General features: G+C 40.5%; 1 protein-coding gene across 1 annotated transcript in view; it reads left to right on the forward strand.

The window, feature by feature from the left end:
• Positions 1–940: 940 nt before the first annotated feature.
• The window catches only part of PLOD2 (procollagen-lysine, 2-oxoglutarate 5-dioxygenase 2), a 100,167-nt gene continuing 86,968 nt past the window's right edge, over positions 941–14,139 (forward strand). Inside the window, exon 1 of the mRNA XM_011966112.1 lies at positions 941–1,678. Coding sequence (XP_011821502.1) covers positions 1,570–1,678 — 109 coding nt within the window. The 5' untranslated portion in view covers positions 941–1,569. The remainder of the gene's footprint in view (positions 1,679–14,139) is intronic.

Below are 14,139 nucleotides of genomic sequence, written 5' to 3' on the forward strand. Positions count from 1 at the left end.
TTTATTCTTCTCACAGGTCATAGTTTCCATTTCTTTAATTATTTGTTACCCTTCTCAGAACTTTCTCCAGTTTTCCTCTTCTTTTAAAAAACTGAGACCAAACCTTCAAAACGGAGTAATAACTGGCTTAGTTGTGGGCACAGGAAGTGATTCTTTTTTAAAATGTCACATCCCAGGCAACATTTCTTTGCAAGTTTTCCACCTGTTTCTAATGCTACCAAGATAAGATGAAAGCATTAAGTTCATGTTACCTTGATATGTTAATTTTAGACAAAATGTGATCATAACGGAATACATTTTCCCATAATTTTCGGTTTTAATTTCAAAGGCTCAGAGTTATAACGGGTGTTGTCTCAATTCTGTTTTTTTTTCTCATTTCACGAAAATTGAGGCAGGAGATTCCAGAATGGAAGCAGTTTGGTTCTCTTTCTCCTATAAGATAGCGTACGTCATTAAATGTATGAGGCAAAACTGTCAAGCTTTTTCTTAATTGTTCATTTGCTCCCACTCATCCCAACAAATTAAACCCTTCGCTAGTTAAAATGTGAGAACATAAAAAAGGGAATTTTCTTAGACATCAGTCAAAAATGGAAGGAGTGGCGGCCAAGGCTCAGAGACCTCGACCTCTCCGACCACGTCTTTAGGAGTAATTTTCCATGCGGACTGGAGGAAGATCTTGTAAGCACAGCCCTGGCATTACACACGTTGGGCTCTGATTCCGCAGGATTTACAAGCCTCATTACTGGAAAGAGTCTAAGGCTCTCTTGGCACAAGCGGCGGAACAAGAAATGTTCACTGGACAATAAAACTTTCGGTTTACGGAGTAAAATAAAAGCACGGCCTTCGTTTTACAGGGTGATGAACCTGCCCCTGAATTAATGAGGGGCGATCCATTTCCATGGCTTAGAGTCTGGCAAGGTTCCATGCAGACAAGATTGCGGCAGATCTGCAGTCACTTCAGACTGGGTGGGGTATCCAAGTCCATAGAAGAGCAAATTCTCACCCTTAGCGGCTGCTGTGGAAGCTACTGGGGCTGGGACAGCAGAGAAGAACACAGACGGGAGCACCGCCCTCCCGCCAGATTCCCGGCGGCTCCTCCTCCCTCTCCCAAACCCACTCCCAAAGCTGAGGGCAGTCTTCCCCGTTCCAGGCAGAAGCGCTGCGTGAGTCTCCACACGTAGCCGCAGGCAGCTCCTTAAATAGCGTCCGAGCTGAGCAAACAGTCCAGACGTGGGGCCCAGGAGGGCGAGTGGAGGCGACCGCACCGGACGCGCAGCGGCGGCGGGTCAGCGGGCGGCCAATAGCCAGGGCTCGGCCCGCCCCGTCGCCTCCCCTCGGGGAGCCTATAAGGCCACTGCAGCGCCCCGGGCGCCTGTTGCTCCGCGCCTCCGCCGACTACCTGAGTCTGCCGCGTTACGCGCAGCTCACGCTGCCGGCCCCGCGCCTTGCCCACCCGCTCCCGCTCGCAATCGCTAGCCCAGGGCGGACCCGGGTGTCTGCGCTCTCGCGAGAAGTGCGGCGCTGCGGGGCCGTGGGCGCCTGAGCCCGCGCGGCCCTCGAGGGCCGAACATGGGGGTGCGCACGGTGAAGCCTCAGCTGCTGCTCCTGGCGCTAGTCCTCCACCCCTGGAATCCCTATCTGGGTGCAGACTCGGAGAAGCCCTCGAGCATCCCCACAGGTGAGCACCCTGCGGTGTGCCGCTGTCCCGCGAGGTTCGGCCGGCGGGGGGGCAGTTCATTCATCCACCAACCCTTCCGCGGGGCTGGCCAGGTGAGTAGTGGGGGCCTGTCCCTCCTCTCCAGGACCGCCGGGGTCTTCCCCAGAATTGCGGTCGGGCGGCGCTGGTCCCAGGGGAAGTGTAGGGGGACCCGCGCTCGTTGACTCCTTGGAGTTCTCGGTGAACTCAGCTTGCCCGAATTTCCCTGCGGAACAAGTTGGAGTTTCCTTTTGGACTTGCAGGTCATGGGCACAACACCTTTCCTGCAGCTGTCCTTTCTCTTTCCTCCTTTCTGAGAGTTGGCATGGATTTATCCGTGGTGGACGAGGCAGTACTCCTTCTGTGACCTAAACACGGGGCTTAGTGTACTTTCTAATTGATGGTGACACATTCCTTCCAGCACCCCAGGAAGCAGCCGGTAACACCTCCCTCTTGCCAAAAACAACGCTTGCTCAGAAACCTTAGTTGTTTTCAGTAAGGCTGCCTGGCTACCCAGTACCTCCAGGCGGCAGCTTTCCTCCTTTGGGATCTGAAGGGGAAGCTGTGGATACACGGCTGCTCCCCTTACCTACCCTTTTCTAGAGCCCGGTGCTGTTTCTTGTTTTCAGAAGCTGGAGCTGCACGAGAGTCTAGTCAAGTTCTTGTAAAACAAAACTTTTTACATTTAGCCAGATTAAAGAGAGTTTCACAACGTTTGTCTAAACGTGCTTTGCTGCCTTTTGTGGCACATGAAAAATCCTTGGAGTTTTCCACATTTGTGCTCTTTGTGCTCAACTCTCTGAAATTAGATCTTGCATTTGAATGACCTTCTAATGTCCTTTTGTTGTTGTTGTTGTTAAGTCATTTTGGCACCTTTTTTTCTCCCAAGTTAATAGAGTGCTTTTCTACTTGAACTTTTCTTAAGCCTAAGGACAGAAATTTCTATTTCAGAGTTACATTCAGAAAGTGACATTTGGTCTGCTGTCCAGCTCATCCATGTAGCAATAGTTTTGTTTTCATCTTTAAGTGTTTCAGATAACGTCAGCAGGCTGAACTGCCCATCTTTCTACAAAACAGTGCTTGCTTTGTTAGCTTGAGAAACTTCAGCATTCAGATGGATTTCTATCAGTTACAGGATGCTTTTCTTTCTGTTAGGTATATGTGACCATTTAAAATGGATTTCTGAACCCGTGTGAGTCCTCTAAATTTGAACTAAACTTTTGCATAATTTAAAAATATTTCTTCTAGCATAATATCTAGAAAGTAGAAAGTAAGTGCCTTCAGCAAATTTGAAAGTAGAGACAGAGACATTTAAAAAGGAAAAACAAAACAGAAAGACTTCTCCAGAAAAATGTCTTTCTTTGTTGAAACACCCAAGGAAACTTTAATTGGGAAATAAAACAATCTCTAAGGACTTTGTTATATTTAGAGAGGCCTCTTTGGCCTTTGTATATTTTATTCCACTTGATTGCCAACACCCCTTACTTTTTAATAGAGGACCTCCCTTTGTAGCTGCCTTTGTGTTTATAGTCAAAATCGACTTCCCTTCTCACTCTGGATTTTAAATTTCATGGAACTGGACAGTAAACTTTTAATGGATTGTGATATCAGAGAAAGAGAATTTTAGATATGAAAGTTTCCTCAGGAAAAGACCACATGAAACCCACTGTTTAAATCTGAGGACTGGTCACTTTTGGTAAGCACGCGGGAATTCGGTTAGGATCGAAATGTGGGGAAATACTAATTTGTGATAGGTGAAGCCAGCACTAGTCAGTTTGGTTACAAATTTCGGTGTAGGTAGATGTTCTTGTAGGTTATGTGATAAACTAATAAACGTAGAGGTGAACTTCTTGATAAGGTGGGCAGAATCACGGACTGTGGTCTATATTATTCTTTACATATTTCAACTGAAAATTACTGAATAGAAACCTATTTGTTGACATAAATATCAAGATCTTCTATAGGACCCTAAATTGCCTAGCTTAATAGTTCTTTAAGAAGAGTGCTTATCATCTCTAACCCTGTATATTTGTCAACATGTCCCAACTAACCAAGAAGAAGTGGTTTAGATCACAATTTCTTGGCCCTATTGACATTTTGAGCCGGACACTTCTTTGCTTTGGGGAACTATGCTGTGCATCGACGTTTAGCAGTACCCTTAACCTCTGTGCACTAGGTGCCAGTAGTATTCCCCTTCTAATCTGAGCACCAGAAAACAAAACAAAACAAACAAACAAAAAAAGGCCAAATGTCCCCAGAGGGACAAAATTTTGCCCAGGGTTAAGAATCATGGGATTAGACAAATCTATTTGTATTTGAGGCAGTGTGGCATTATAGCGTTACTGAAATGATAACAGCAAATCATTTTTGAAAACAAATATTTATAATGATTTTCAGTTTACCCACTGTAGTTGGGAATGTGACACACATTCATCAATTTTTGGAATGTAATTTTTCCTAGCTCTGGTGCTTTGTTGACCAGAGTTGAGATCTTAGCTTTTTGTTACATTTGTGAGAGTTCTGTGTGCTGTGTTGGTTCCTTTTGGTTGCCACTTTATTCTTAGCACGGAAAGACTAAATAAGATTTTGGTTAAAATGATCATTTTCTCTGAAAATAATGTATAGGAATTGTTACCTGAAAATCATATCCTTATGGGAACTTTCAGAGGCAGAACCTTCCTAATCAGTGACAGTAAATCAGGTTCATACCCTGATTTATCTTTCCTGCCTTTTCTGCCTTCTAGGTGGAATAAGGAGAAGGTGGACGTATTCCTGCCAAGTCTTTGCCGTCAGGTCTCTAGACGTGAATCAAATTTGTGTGTGTTTTCTGAGGCACCTTACTATTCTATGATCCAAATTGGGCAGAAACCAAGTTTTGGGCAAAAATAAAGGAAATGGTTTCAAATGTTTCTGTCAAGACCAGTATTTTTCTACCACATTCATTCATTTATAAACTCTCTAATTTACTGTGGTACATTCAAGGAAAAAAGGAAAGATTTGTCCCTATCTACTGATGCAAACCAGCAATTTACGGGGTGGAGAGGAAAAGAGCAAGGGCCTGGAGAAACCTCTGGAAGAGAGAGGGTCTTGTCCTCTGTACTTTCTGTATTCTGTGCTTCAGCCACACAGAATGACATATCATCCATAAACAGACTGTGCCTTTTATTTCACATGAAAGCAGACATATAAAACAACTCTAGAGAATGTGAAGACAAGAAATGAAAATTAAATTGAGCTACCCTTTTCTATCCATCACATGGGACAAAGCATCTTAAAATAAACTCTGATTGTACCAAATGTCAGGATGGGAATTGACCGTTGGTGGAAGCACAGTGTTTTTGGAGAACAATTTAATAATGTCTACTGGAATTGAGAATCCACATGTTCTGTAATCCTAGATATGTACATGAATAGCTGTCTCAAATTTCTGTTCCTTTTTAGTTCTTTGAAATCCTGTTTATTGTTGAAGTCTAGCTCCTAGGAAATTCTTCCCCTTGCTGTTTTTGTTTGGTTCTTTTTATTTGTAACTTAATGTGGTTGGTTTATACATATCGTATTTACTTTGTACTGTAGGTCCTTATGTTTAAAACATTATAAACTCTTTAAAATGAAGGGCTGAGTTTTATTCATTTTTATGCTCTTCAGGGTCTACACTGTACTTTTGCCACAGACATTCTCAGGTTTTGTTTACTGAGTTTCTGGCCTGTTCTGAGAATTATGAAAAGTAGCATGCAATAGATGAGGTTGCTGGTTTCTCCTTCCCCCAGAACTTTATCCGAATTCACTGAGCTTCCTTTCGCTGCTTGGGAACCCATACGCTACATGATTTAACAGCTTACAAGTGCAGTATCTGCTGCCTTGTTTCTGAACCATGTTTGGCAACCCTTCTCCATGGGTTATATTTCTCCCTCTACCTGCTTTACTCAATACAAAGTGGCAGCTGCACTATTACTTTCAGGTAGTTGGGTGCCGTAATTTTTTTCATTGGTGGTGAAATGGAGATTTGGAATGGTTGCGTAACTTGCACAAGCTCACATAGCTGGAAAACAGTAGAAGAGGAGGCTGTGCCCCTTCTTCAGGCTGTGCTTGTCTTTCCTGACCTCTTAATTGTTCTCTTGGACTTCTGGGACCTATGGGAAAGAAACAGAAACTGGCCATCAGTGACTTAGAGAAAGAAAAGGAAAGCTTTGCTAAAAGGGAAGAGACATAATTTGCAGGTTACATAAAAGGAGGAGAAAGAGTAGGCACAGGCTGAAGGAAAACTGGGCCTTAGGCAAGAGTGGCAAATTATGGCCCATAGGCCAAATCAAGCAGACCTCTGTGTTTGTGTGGTCTGTGAACTAACAGTGATGTTTACATTTTTAAATGGTTGAAAAATATTAAAAGGAGAATAATATACTCTGAAACATGAAAATTATATGAAATTAAAGTTTTATTGGCTCTCAGCCAAATTCTTTTGTTTACATATTGTCTGGCTGCTTTGGTGCTACAAGGCAGAGCTGAATAGTAGTTACAGAGACTGTGAGGCCTGCAAAGTCTGAAATATTTACTAGCTGGTCCTATACAGAAAACTTTGCCGAACCTTGCCTTAGGAGATGACATTCCCACTTAAGCTGTGGCTCATGCCGATCTGCTGCTCTGTGGGAAGGAGCTGGCTTCTGGACAGTAGCAGCTGGCTCTGGGCATTTCAGAGACCTGTTTTTCATTTTAGAATTTGCCAGTGATTCCTATGGTGTTTTGCATTCAAACATAGAGCTTCTCTGTTACATCTTTTTAAACACAGCACTTCAAGCTAACAAGACATGTTCTTTGGTGTAAATAGTGTTCTCATGATAAAAAATGATTAAAATACTGATGGCTAGTTGGAAAGGAGATGCAAATTTCTTCTTCAGAGCTTGAGTATATTCTAGAAATTTGTTATTGAAACTTGGTTATGAATTTGTGGCTGAGCTCCTGGGAGGAAATAGTTAGCATGTTGATCAAAGAGTATTTTTATTTTTCTTTAATCATTGCTATAAATTAGGCTTAACTGAGAATTTGGTGGCTTTTAAAGTGACATATTCTTTTTAATTTACGTTTTACTCATTTGCTTTTGCTGTAGAATGGTTGCCTCACCAAACTAAACTGAAGAGAACTAATTTTCTTTCTTTCTTTCTTTTCTTTTCTTTTTTTTTTTTTTTTTTGAGACTGAGTCTCACTCTGTCGTCCAGGCCGGAGTGCAGTGGTATGATCTCGGCCACTGCAACCTCTGCCTCCCGGGTTCAAGCAATTGTCTGCCTCAGCCTCCTGAGAAGCTGGGATTACAGGCGCACGCTACCATGCCAGGCTAATTTTTGTATTTTTTTTTTAAGTAGAGATGGGGTTTCACCATCTTGGTTAGGCTGGTCTTCAACTCCTGACCTCGTGATCCAACCCCTCGGCTTCCCAAAGTGCTAGGATTACAGGTGTGAGCCACCGCGCCTGGCCAACAAAACTAATTTTCAAAGCTATTGAGACTGCAGTTAAAAATGGTTATCTAGAATAGTAGAATTATAGAGACTGTGTTATTTTATTTATTTATTTATAGACAGGGTCTCATGCTGTGGGTCAGGCTAGAATGCAGTGATGCTGTCATAGCTCACTACAGCCCTGGGCTCCGTGATCCTGTTTATCACCTCAGCCTCCCAAGTAGCTGGGACTGCAACTCTGTTGTTATTTGTTATCTTTATTCTGCTTACCATCTTAAAGCCTACGTGTTGCCACCCATATTTGGTAATTACACTACTAAAGATGGTGTAGCAGTACAGAATTGATTACTGCCCGACTGTGTCACAAAAATATCTCTTCGAAAACTACTGTTTGTAATTTAAAAATATAGTAACTTCAAATAAGTTTTTGTTTTCAGAGTAACTTTACAAGCTATTCAAAGAGCAAAGATATATTGTTTTTATACACAGAAGGAAGATTTTCATTACAGATTTTCTTTTGTGTATTAAAAGAGGGAAATGTACTTTTGTTAATTTTAATTTGGTTTTCTTCAAAACAATACAATCAGGTTTATGCATTTACATACTTAGTTACTAATTGACTAATGCATTTTTTTCAGACCTTGATTGTTTTAGTAGCATATTGTGGCAGATTTAGGGAAATAATAATATTTTAAAATTTCTAATAAAATATGGATATATTTCCCCTTTCTTGCATTTATTTCTTAAATGAGATGTGATTAAGTGAGAAAATGCTTAATTTGTTAGTGTTGAAATATGCTTCATGTTTACAATTTCTTTTCTGTTATAAGAAATTAGGTTTAAATGAGAACACTTGGACACAGGAAGGGGCACATCATACATCAAAGCCTGTCCTGGGGTTGGGGGAGGGGAGTGGGATGGCATTAGGAGATATACCTAATGTAAATGACAAGTTAATGGGTGCAGCACACCAACATGGCACATGTATACATATGTAACAGACCTGCCAATTGTGCACATGTACCCTAGAACTTAAAGTATAATAAAAAATAAGTAAATAAATAAATAAATAAGAAATTAGGTTTAAAGTTTAGTTTGTGTAGGTTTGTAATTAAATTTTAACCAGGGGAAAATCTATAAATAGCAACTGGATAACCTTTGCTCTTCATTTCAAGAGCCATTAACACTAATTATTATTATTATTTTTTGCTGTTCTTTTTTATTATTAGTCTTCTCGCAAGAGAGTATCAGTTTCTGTGCAAGTTTGTGAGTGATGGGGATACTCCCCAGGCATTATCAATACAGAAGTGACAAAGTATACTACATTGGAGTGTCCTTTCCTTTTTTGGCTAAAGAACTGTATTTATAATAAAAGTCAACACCAGAAGTTTAAAGTAAAAACCTTATTTCAAGTTTGTATACACTAAAGAACATGATTATTACTGTAAATATACTCAACAGACTTTTAATACAAATAAAAGTCTTGGTGAACATACGGCTAAAATGAGGGGCTACTTGAGGCAGGGGAGTGGTCAGAAAATGTGTTTCATATAAACATTGGTGAATTTGCAAAAACAGGCCAGAGTTGAAATTAAATATCATTTGTTATACTGATAGTTTATTGGTTTTAATATTGCTTTTATTATCTTGTGTGCATAAGACATCCTGGTGCATTAACTAATCATCTGCTTATTTAATTTGGGGTTATATTCTCAAATTTTTGCAAAGAACTTTCTCATTTGCTTTCTAGTTACTGCTAACCTGTTTTAGGGTTCCTTCCTTAGGGTAGTGAGAGACAGGAATTTCCTCTGATTTAAATGCTGTTTTTCTACTCTTCAAAAAAATTTTTTTTTTAATTTTTATTTTTTGCTGTGGACAGGTAAAAATTCTATATGGGACAAAGGAGTTTTTAAGTACACATAATTTGTATTGTTCTTGACAGTACTCCTGGTCAGTCATGAACACTCAGGTGCAGTAAGGAGATATTGAATATACATCATGCTCCACAACTTGACCCTCCCACAGGCACAGCAACAAGCAGAATAGATAATGTGGATTTTGGCAATCTTGGCTTTCTGATGCTAGGGCATCGATCTGGCCTGGGAGAAGAAAAGATCCAGAAGCTATACTTTATTCCAGAACCCCAGCACACAGTGTCTCATAGACAAGGCTACTCTGTCATTGACTATTCTGTTTTAAATGATTTGGAGCCACAGCTTTTGTGGGCTTTCAGGTGGAAAATACTTACAGATGCTGCACACAGGGCTAAGAAGGGAGCCACAACATTTAGGTCTTTTTAAATGCCTTCTCTAACAGGTTCTTTAAGCATTTAAATCTTTCCTTCCTGTTTCTAGCAATGTACTGAATACCAACAGCTATTTCATCTTTAAAAATTTGGCAAATATAGAATTTAAATTATTTCTTTCTTAAAAAGGGAACCAGCTAACAGTTTACTGGTAGACTAAAATGATCTCCTTAATTTGATCACCTGGGGAAGTCTTAGAGCACTGTTGTTATGAAGAGGGTGGATGGGTTCTTTGATGGGATTTTCCAGTCTTGTCCAAGCCAGATCTGAGGCTGCTTGTCTTCAGAGGCCTCTTCTCCCGCTCTGGCTCTACTGGTTCTTTCCTGGCCTCCAGCTGGCACCACAGTGGTGACCAGAATGTCCTGCTCGTCCAGGGCCTCTGGAATTCCTGCCGGCCACGTCTAGAGAAGGACAATCCTCCTTTTCTTCTTAGTTTGGTTTAGACAAAGTTGGAATTTTTTAAACAGTGACTTTACTAAGTAACCAAGGGCAAAACAAAACAAAACCCCACACTGGAAAATCACCGAAGCAAAGAAATGAACAGACTTACCAAGTAGAGATTCAGAGTTCTTACTTTCCTCTGACTTTGGTATAGTTAGATACCTGCACACCTGGCACATTTTGAGGGTTCATGAGTTCTGTGCCTTTGCGCAGCGTTTCTTTCTCCCCTCTTCACTCTCATTCCTCACTTCTTCCTACCACTTTCTTTTACACCGACAACTCTTCTTCATGGTTGGGGTCCATGAGATCCCTGGGTAGACAAGTGCTAATAGATGGTGTAGGTATATTTGTCATTTCTTAGGGACATGTCACATTACATATTAGCATAACTCTAGCCATTGGGCACTTTATTTTCTTCAATAGGTAGAATCCTTTTTTTTTTTTTTTTTTTTGGTGAGGGGGAACAGAGTCTTGCCCTGTCATCCAGACTGGAGTGGAGTGGTGCAATCTCGGCTCACTGCAGCCTCTGCCTCCCAGGTTCAAGTGGTTTTCCTGCCTCAGCCTCCTGAGTAGCTGGGTTACAGGCGTGTGCCACCATGACCAGCTAATTTTTGTATTTTTAGTAGAGACAGGGGTTTCACCATGTTGGTCAGGCTGGTCTCGAACTCCTGACCTCAGATGATCCGCCCGCCTTGGCCTCCCAAAGTGCTGGGATTACAGGTGTGAGGCACCGCACCCGGCCAATAGGTAGAACATTTTTATGCTGTTGCCCATAACAATTTTTGTATTGCATTAATTCTTGATTTTAGTAGCAATTTGTGTATGCTTTTATAATGCTACATAATTTAGTAAATCTACGTTAATTTAGCTAAGCTTTACAAATTCTCTCATAATACAATTTTTTTAGAGGTAACTAACAGCATTTTAACTTTTTAGATGCAAATGTATGCCAACAATAATTTCCATTGTGTAATACTGTGAAATTTTTGTAATTAATTTTTTTTTTTTTTTGAGACAGAGTCTCACTCTGTCCCCCAGGCTGGAGTGCAGTGGCTGGATCTCAGCTAACTGCAAGCTCCGCCTCCCGGGTTTACGCCATTCAAGTGGTTTTCCTGCCTCAGCCTCCTGAGTAGCTGGGATTATTGGTGCACGCCACCTCACCCGGCTAATTTTTTTTTTTTTTTAGTAGAGTCGGGATTTCACCGTATTAGCCAGGATGGTCTCGATGTCCTGACCTCGTGATCCGCCCGTCTCGGCCCCCCAAAGTGTTGGGATTACAGGCTTGAGCCACAGCGCCCAGCCGGTAATTAATATTTTAAAATATAATTGGAGTATTTATTGACTAGCTAGTTTGTGTTCTGTTGCTTTGTGTGAAGGAAAAAGAGAGAAAAAACAAAGCCAGAATGAACAAACAAAAACCACACAAGGCTCAGTTCCTGTTCTGTATTGAAATTCTAAGATTCTTACAGGGAAAATAATGTATATGTAAAACTGAGCAAATCAAAGAAGCACTTACGGGTAAGCAGCCTGGGCTAGAGGGAAGAACATACACATCTGGCATTAGGAAACCTACATCTAAGTTCTCATCCTTCCTCCTTCCACTCACCAACCTTGAGCCGATTCTTGAGCCTCTTCAGACTTCACTTGTAATTTGTGATCCTTATAGTGTTGTGATTTGATGTCTCTTGACTTTTTTGTTTTTGAGCTGGAGTTTCATTCTTCTCGTCCAGGCTGGAGTGCAAAGACGCGAGATCTCGGCTCACTGCAACTTCCGCCTCTGGGGTTCAAGTGATTCTCCTGCCTCAGCCTCCTGAGTAGCTGGGATTATAGGCATGCACTACCATGGCCAGCTAATTTTGTATTTTTAGAAGAGACAAAGTTTCTCCATGTTTGTCAGGCTGGTCTTGAACTCCCGACCTCAGGTGAACCGCCCACCTCAGCCTCTAAAAGTGCTGAGATTACAGGCGTGAGCCACTGTGGTTGGCCAATGGCTCTTGACTTTTAAGTGTCAGAATGGTGGTAGAGACAGAGTGCTGCAGGAATCAGAAAAGAGGTCTCGAGAAAACTTACTATTATTTGTTAGGCCAAAGAAGGCAATAGATATAAGGTTGTTTTGTGTTTTAAATTCTACTTTTTCTACTGGTTATTGTATCAAGATCTGGAGTTGGCCAGGACTTGGTGTTACTTTTTTCTCTAATTAGATTTGATTTAGATGCAGGACAGTAGGCCAAGAATAACTAGAATTAAATTTACATTTAAAAATATTCCAAGTGTTTTTATATGAGAAGAGAAAACAGTCTGGTGTTTTTATGAAGCTATTTTCTGTTTTCAGAGAGGAACCATATCCTCTTCAGTACATTTAAATTTTGTAAGCTGTTAAAAAAATAAACTTATATTCATCTGTTTCAGTCCTGAACTTTAAGTCAAATAAATTAATAACAACTATGCTGGTAACTTTTTTGTAACTTTTATTTTGGGTTCGGGGTACATGTGAAGTTTTGTTACACAGGTGAACTCATGTGATGGGAGTTTGTTGTACAGATTTTTTTTTTTTTTTTTTTTTTGAGATGGAGTCTCACTCTGTCGCCCGGGCTGGAGTGCAGTGGCCGGATCGCAGCTCACTGCAAGCTCCGCCTCCCGGGTTTACGCCATTCTCCCGCCTCAGCCTCCCGAGTAGCTGGGACTACAGGCGCCCGCCACCACGCCTGGCTAGCTTTTTGTATTTTTTAGTAGAAACGGGGTTTCACTGTGTTAGCCAGGATGGTCTCGATCTCCTGACCTCGTGATCCGCCCGTCTCGGCCTCCCCAAGTGCTGGGATTACAGGTTTGAGCCACCGCGCCTGGCCTATTGTACAGATTATTTCATCTCCCAGGTATTAAGCCCCAGTACCCAGTAGTTATCTTCTCTGCTTCTCTCTCTCCTCCCACCATCACCCTTAAGTTGAGCCCAGTGTCTGTTTTTCCTTTCTTTGTGTTCATGAGTTCTCATCATTTAGCGTCCACATATAAGTGAGAATATTCAGTATTTGGATTTTTGTTCCTGTGTTAGTTTGCTAAGGATAATAGCCTCCAGCTCCATCTATATTCTCGCAAAAAAACATGATCTCATTTTTTTTTTTAAATGGCTACATAGAAATTAAAGCGAAGTTTTACGATATGTGCTACTTAAAAATTGGGGACCCTTGTCTAACTTATTACATAAATAGTCATCAGAATACCTAGATTCAACTTTTAGATTCATTATCTTTAAAATATGATTGCATTTAGTGAACTGAAAACATGGTAAATAAAAACGAAATCAGTTTGTGGGAGAAAAGTATTTATGTGCATATGTATATGTGTATATGTGTATGTACACATTTGTGTTTCCTAGCCATGGAGATTATTGTTGAGCCTTAAGAAAGGAATAGAAAGTAGGAGTACCTTTTAATCTGGACTTTTCTTCTTCGATATACTGCTAGGTTATTGTCACAGCAGCATTTGTTCTACATGTATTTGCATCTTTGAATGGAGCATATCTAGTGAGTGGTACACTCTGCAACTTAATCCTTGGAGAAGATAGTGGTATGCAGTGGTTTTTTTTCTGGCTATTTTTCCTTCTGTTTCCAGATGGATTTTATGTAAATTGAAGGAAGCAGTTCAAACAGAACAATTGGAAGGGAAAGAGGGTGACTTAATTTTAAAAACGTATATAGTTACTTATACAGTTGTTTTCTAAGTGTAAGATTAGCAAATATTACAGAAGTATTTGGCCTGGGTGTTGGTTTTTGGAAATTAACAATTATTTATTGAATAAGTAAATAAAAACCAGTAGCTGTTTCTTTTGTACAGTATATTAGGTTGAAGAAAAATTTGGTTTATTAAAATGATAACTAACTTTTATCTTATTTAGTATCACTTGATATTTTATGTTCCTCAGGCATAAACATGGTTTTTTTAAAAAATGAAGTATTACATTTTAAACAACCAGTGTAATATCCTAAAAAACTGAGCTCCTCCTCCCTGAGTGGCTGTATGACACCAGTACCATCAGCTCCATGAGTTGTGGCAGAGTGGATCAGTGAGATTTTTTTTTCATGTTTTGATAAAAGATAAACTAAGAAGTCTGCTTTATAGACACAAACTTAAAAAATAACTATGATTGATAATTATATCTCGTTTTCTGTAACCAGATTTAAATTCTTTATTGATGCAAGGCATGAATTTTTCTTAATAATTCTCAGAATATCCCACACTTAAATTAGTTTCGA

Source organism: Mandrillus leucophaeus, unplaced genomic scaffold (genome assembly GCF_000951045.1).
Source record: "Mandrillus leucophaeus isolate KB7577 unplaced genomic scaffold, Mleu.le_1.0 Scaffold744, whole genome shotgun sequence".
Lineage (NCBI taxonomy): Eukaryota > Metazoa > Chordata > Mammalia > Primates > Cercopithecidae > Mandrillus > Mandrillus leucophaeus.